This window comes from Perca flavescens, chromosome 14 (genome assembly GCF_004354835.1).
Source record: "Perca flavescens isolate YP-PL-M2 chromosome 14, PFLA_1.0, whole genome shotgun sequence".
NCBI lineage: Eukaryota > Metazoa > Chordata > Actinopteri > Perciformes > Percidae > Perca > Perca flavescens.
Window position 1 is genome coordinate 368,965 of NC_041344.1, and position 6,815 is coordinate 375,779.

The 6,815-nt window shown below is 40.8% G+C and overlaps 1 protein-coding gene across 6 annotated transcripts in view; it reads right to left on the bottom strand.

Moving 5' to 3' along the window:
- Nucleotides 1-1,367: 1,367 nt before the first annotated feature.
- The window catches only part of LOC114568716 (collagen alpha-1(XIV) chain-like), a 317,958-nt gene continuing 312,510 nt past the window's right edge, over nucleotides 1,368-6,815 (bottom strand). For 3 of the 6 annotated variants that reach the window (XM_028598365.1, XM_028598362.1, XM_028598360.1), the window contains one exon: nucleotides 1,368-1,967. In XM_028598365.1, the coding sequence (XP_028454166.1) occupies nucleotides 1,708-1,967 (260 nt within the window). In that variant the 3' untranslated portion in view covers nucleotides 1,368-1,707. The other 3 variants (XM_028598361.1, XM_028598363.1, XM_028598364.1) reach the window with 3 other exon arrangements.

Sequence of the window (6,815 nt, forward strand, 5' to 3'; positions counted from 1 at the left end):
ATTACAGAAATGTTGATTTATGTGCACTGTCCTAATCAAATAAACTTACAACCAACGGATGGACCCTTTTCACAGCAGACATTTTTGACTTGTCATAGTAGGAAAAGCACAGCTGAGATTGATAACCTTAACGATGGCTCAATTCCATCAAGTGTCCCAGTAAGATATGTCAGTGAGTCAGCATGAACAATACCAGGGTCTCTCCTAAGTGGAATGCAGCCATCAGTAATGGTTTAATACCAGGGTCTCTCCTAAGTGGAATGCAGCCATCATTAATGGTTTAATACCAGGGTCTCTCCTAAGTGGAATGTAGCCATCAGTAATGGTTTAATACCAGGACCTCTCCTAAGTGGAATGCAGCCATCAGTAATGGTTTAATACCAGGGTCTCTCCTAAGTGGAATGCAGCCATCATTAATGGTTTAATACCAGGACCTCTCCTAAGTGGAATGCAGCCATCATTAATGGTTTAATACCAGGACCTCTCCTAAGTGGAATGCAGCCATCAGTAATGGTTTAATACCAGGGTCTCTCCTAAGTGGAATGCAGCCATCAGTAATGGTTTAATACCAGGGTCTCTCCTAAGTGGAATGTAGCCATCATTAATGGTTTAATACCAGGGTCTCTCCTAAGTGGAATGCAGCCATCAGTAATGGTTTAATACCAGGACCTCTCCTAAGTGGAATGCAGCCATCAGTAATGGTTTTGAATACACCTGTGCTTTTCCTACCATGACATATCAACATGTCTGCCGTGAAAAAGGTCTATAGCTTTAGGAGAAAAGAGGAAACGGCAGACTGAGTGAGCAAGTTTTTACACAGTGTTGCCAAATATCCATTTCGTAGCTGTAGGGGGGAGCTCTATAGAGAAACCTGCGAGAACACAGCGAAGAAATTGCCAAAACTGCATAGCGCCCCTTTAAAGAAGTGCTCACGACTTTTTTTGAAAACCTGGTTTACTCCGTAAGGATTATAATGTAACACAGACGCTGGCAGCTTCTAAAAAGACACCAAGTGTGAACGTGGCCTAATGTTTGAGAAACTAGACTTTGATCACAGAAACGTTTAACCTTATAACACAGAGACGTCACGGGACCGCGAAATATAAAAGCCAGTTAAGCTGAATCCATTTTGAGACAAAAACAACAACGAAAGCAGAACAAACCTGTTTTCTTGAACTTAATTCGATAGCATAGATGAGTTAAAATAGTCCAAACTTGAAACCACCCACCCCGTCCCCTAGAGCTGCAACGAGTATATCGATTAGTTGTCAACTTTTAAATTAATCGCCAACTATTATATATTAGTCAGTTTGAGTAATTTTTTTTTAAGACAAAAGTAAAAATTCTTTGATTCCAGCTTGTTAAAATGTGAATATTGTTCTAGTTTCTTCTCTCCTCTGTGACATTAAACTGAATATCTTTGAATTGTGGACAAAACAAGACCTTTGAGGAAGTCATCTTGGCCTTTTTAGGAAAAACTGATCCACATTTTTCACCATTTTCTGACATTTTATAGCCCAAACAACTAATCGATTAACTGAGATAAATAGAATAATCAACAGATTAATCGACTATGAAAATAATCATTAGTTGCAGCCCTACCGTCCCCTCTACTATGTCCATAAGAAATCCTCTACATCAGGCACTTGTTGATTAGTCCGTAGCGGCTCCAAACCGCCCAATCACAAACAGCGAGAGGCCCTCCTCTCATTTAAATAGTCCGGGCAGCGCCTTGGCTTCCCGTTTTAGTCTCCTCTTTGGCGCGACTCTCTCCTCCTCGCCGTTCAGGCTCCGGGAGCTGCGGTGGGCGAGTGCCGGGTCATCGGGCGCCACGGGCCTCGGTGCCGGGTAACTGGGCTCGTAGTAGCGGTAGGGATCGTCCTCCTCGACCTCGCCGTAGTTCTGGAAGACGTTGGGCGGCAGTTGGACTGCGGGGACAGCGCCGCGGTCAGTGTCATCTTCACCCTCTGCGTCGCCCACGAACCAACGTGGCGAGCCAGCCAGCGGGAAAAGTCAGCGAGAGCCCAAAACAAAGATGGCCAAACCACCCCCCCCCACACCGCCACCACAGGAAGCAGCGTTTTGGTTTGGTTTGTTGGGGGTTTGATTGGGTTAGTGGGACAGGAAGAGAGGGGGCGGGATGAGAAGGAAGGAGCAAGACACACAAGATTGACAACGGTTACAGATGTTACGGACTGAAAGCAGAGTTAGAGAGGGGATCAACAACTGCAAATTAAAAGTTAAAGGGAGTTTAATGTCTCTTAAGTTCCACCAGGCAATTATTGGATTAGTTATCTATTAATTGACATTCAAATCGTCTCAATTAAAGTCTTCAAGTGGTATTTTTTCAAATTAAAAGTCTGTTAAAACAACGTGCAAAATGTATATTCATAAGTTGTTGTGCAGATTGAGCTTTTAGGACCTTGAAAGAGGTTTTTTTGTGTGTGTTACAGGAGTTTATATTAAAAAAAGTGAAGCTGATGGTTTAATGAAGTGGATGATCGTAATCTAGAAGAAAAAGTCAGAAGAGGACGATTGTTTCAGTGCGAGTTTAACACAGTACAACGTCTGGGTTCAGCTCTGTTCAGGCAATATCAGGCAGATCTGATGCATCTGATCTAAAAGTATCTTCACTGCTTATTTTCATTTAGGTTTACTATAACCCGGGTTTAAACAGAATAAAGAGACATGCAAAAAAAAAGAAGCTGTGCAGCATTCAAATGTTGATTTATACCGAGCCTCTAAAGGGACATGGCTGTTTTTTCTTGTTGGCACGCAGTATCTTGTGCTCACGAGAAACCGATCTGAATACCAGTTATTTACCTGATAGTGTCATTAACAAACGTAAAGGTGATAGGGTAACTGTTAGAAAGATTTCATGCTGTGAATGTCCAGTATTAACTTTGGCCACAGTACTTCGTTAGCATAATTTTGCTAGCCTTAAGCGTGATTTATGGTTCTATGTGGAGGCTCCATGCAAAGCATTCGCCGTAGCCTACGTAAGTGGCCTGAAGTTTATACTTGTGCGCTGGTGTTTGTGTCGAGCCGGTATGTGTGTGTGTGTGTGTGTGTCTGTGTGTGTGTGTGGGGGCAGTGTGTGGTAGAGCGAGGGAGAAAGTGAGAGAGTGACAGCGATTATCTTCAGAGTGAGTAGTGACTCTAGAGTCCTAGTGAGAGAACCAAAGTGTCTTTTCTGTTCTTTCTGACCACGGTGGGAGATCTGGAGCAGGAGAAGTTACCCCCTCTCCTTGATTTCATGTCGTTTATGGAGAAGGAGAACCAGGAAATGGGAAGGGGGAAACGCAACGCTACCAAGCCACGGCCAAGCGACGTGCGTTGCCTTGACGTGCATCACCTTGCCGTGTGCCAAAAGTTTGGACACACCTTCTCATTCAATGTGTTTCTTTATTTTTATGACTATTTACATTGTAGATTCTCACTGAAGGCATCAAAACTATGAATGAACACATATGGAATTATGTACTTAACAAAAAAGTGTGAAATAACTGAAAACATGTCTTATATTTTAGATTCCTCAAAGTAGCCACCCTTTGCTTTTTTTGATAACTCTGCAAACCCTTGGTGTTCTCTCAATGAGCTTCATGAGGTAGTCACCTGAAATGGTTTTACCTTCACAGCTGTGCTTTGTCAGGGTTAATTAGTGGAATTATTTCCCTTACTAATAAAAAAGCAAAGGGTGGCTACTTTGAAGAATCTAAAATATAAGACATGTTTTCAGTTATTTCACACTTTTTTGTTAAGTACATAATACCATTTGTGTTCATTCATAGTTTTGATGCCTTCAGTAAGAATCTACAATGTAAGTAGTCATGAAAATAAAAAGGAAACGCATTGAATGAGAAGGTGTGTCCAAACTTTTGGCCTGTACTGTACATATGTAGCCACGGCTTAGATTTAACGCAGAAGCATAAATCACGCTTTAGATTGGTTTCTTGTGACGAGATACTTTTGTGCAAAAAAAAAAAAAAAAAAAAACATTTCCCCATGTCCCTTTAGGGGCTCTGCATTTTAATATCGAATGTCAATGTTATGAAGGATTCAAAGTATTTGGTACAGTCCTAAGTGACACCACTTCCATTCCCTGCAGTATTTTGTTAGCCTTTGCAGCAGTTAAAGCTCATAAATCCCTATTTTTGTTTCAGAGTTTCAGTGAAAGTGGCTCAGCTGTCACTGAGGTACTGTTCTGAAGAGGAATAGTTGTAAAAAAAAAAAAAGGAGGCGATGACAGACAGACAGATGGGCCGACGGAGAGACACAAAGACAAAGAGAGAGGAATGATTACAACATGCAGACGGTACTCACACACTCATGCATTTAACGGGTAAAGATGACTCATGTGGGGTTTTCTTCAACTGTCAGGATTAGTTGTACCAATATAAGTTTAAAAAGGCATGTTTGCCGACTTGGTGATGACAGCTCTGTGGTGTTAACTGTGAAGCTGCGAAAATATAATTTCCCGTGTGTCTTTTCCCGTGAAAGGGTGAGAAAGGCTCCCTCTTTTTTGACGCTGGAGAGCAAATTAACACGTAGCACATACAAAAGCTGCCAGCAGAAACATTTATGTGAATTCCTGCAAAGGAATATGTTGCACTTGTGGCCCGAGTCCTGGTGTATTTGATGGTGATATGTGAATAAGGAAACCCTCCATGCAGCATCTTTCCAGTCAACTGAATAAACCCATCGAGACGCTGTTCGAGGTGCATTCATCTTTTCGGGGTGCTTTGAGAATTAGAGAGTTTCTTTTTGTCTCATTTCTGCAGGTTTAGGAACCAGAAAAGTGGCACAATCTTTTTGTGAATTCACCCCGATAATGCAAAATAAAATGTTAACATGCAGGAGTCAGTCGGTGATTTGGTCAATATGTAGTTATTGTTTGTGTGTAGGTTCAAGCTTAAAGGAACACGCTAAATTATTGGGACTTTATCTTATTCACCGTATCTCCCAGAGTTAGATAAGTCCATACATACCCTTCTCATCTCTGTGCGTGTCGTAACTCTGTCTGACGCACCCACCGCTAGCCTAGCTTAGCACAGATCCTGGAGGTAACTATATTCTCAGGAGGCGAAGCACTGCTACTTCTAGCTACTTGGGCGGAGTGATATTACTCCAACTCTGAGCGAACTCCAGGCGAACTCTCTGCTCCTCACCACGGGGCTTCTCAGGTGCTGCAAGCATATCAAGTAGCAGAAGTAGCAGTGCTTCGCCTCCTGAGAATATAGTCCCCAGTATGTATACGGTTAGAAAATGGCTGTGTGTCATGTGACCTTGTTTGTTGTACACGCTGTGACTATACAAATCACAACATGTAAATAGGAAAATGTTATTTTGTTACAGTTATTTTGTCACTTATTGGGAGCAGTAGGCTAGATGGAGCCTGTTACCTCCAGGATCTGTGCTAAGCTAGGCTAGATGGAGCCAGTTACCTCCAGGATCTGTGATAAGCTAGGCTAGCGAGATGAGAAGGGTATGTATGGACTTATCTAACACTGGGGGAGATACGGTGAATACGCTAAAGTCTCAATAAGTCGGCGTGTTCCTTTAAAGGGCCGGTTCACCCAATTCATAATAAACATTTTCTCACTTTTTCTCAATATGTGTAGATTGTTTACATTTAGTTTGAACCCAGTAGAAAGAAAGTAATCTTTCAACTTCCAGGTTTCGGTTTTGTTTTGATAAATGTTTGCCTTTATCATAATTAATATAATAATATAATTTGGGTGAAGTGACCCTTTATGCAACTTCGAGGAGGAAAGAAAACTCAGATGATAGTTTAAAATTTTTTTAAACTATCATATTTTTAAAAACTATATTTTTAAAACTTTAAATCATAATGTACAGTACAGGCCAAAAGTTTGGACACACCTAATCATTCAATGCGTTTCCTTTATTTTCATGACTATTTGCAACGTTGATTCTCACTGAAGGCATCAAAACTATGAATGAACACATATGGAATTATGTACTTAACAAAAAAGTGTGAAATAACTGAAAACATGTCTTATATTTTAGATTCTTCAAAGTAGCCACCCTTTGCTTTTTTTGATAACTCTGCAAACCCTTGGTGTTCTCTCAATGAGCTTCATGAGGTAGTCACCTGAAATGGTTTTACCTTCACAGGTGTGCTTTGTCAGGGTTAATTAGTGGAATTATTTCCCTTATTAATAAAAAAGCAAAGGGTGGCTACTTTGAAGAATCTAAAATATAAGACATGTTTTCAGTTATTTCACACTTTTTTGTTAAGTACATAATTCCATATGTGTTCATTCATAGTTTTGAGGCCTTCAGTGAGAATCTACAATGTAAATAGTCATGAAAATAAAAAGGAAACGCATTGAATGAGAAGGTGTGTCCAAACTTTTGGCCTGTACTGTACATCTTTGGATTTGAATTTCTCGTGCATTTGAGACATGCACCCTGAACACACGAGTGTGGGACGGATGACTCCAGCGACATGCCGACCGTTTAACTTCGGCGGCGGCTTTTCAACGTGAAAAGGAGCCGGCTGAATTAAACGTTTCACGTGCCGACCTTCAATCCAAAATACATTCTCAGCACTGAAAAGCTGTTCATGCTCAGTCATACGGTTTACAATGTCTGCATGTTTAAACAAGCTGATGGGTTTTTAGAAAAAGATATTTTCTACATTCAACATGGTGTCATTATTAAATACAGTGATGTGTGATCTACTTCTTATTTCTGTTCTTACGGGTATGTTGTTGTTTATAATTTAGGTCAGTGGTTCTCAAGCTTTTTTCTATAATGTAACGCTCCTTTGAACAGTTATTTTAAGCCAT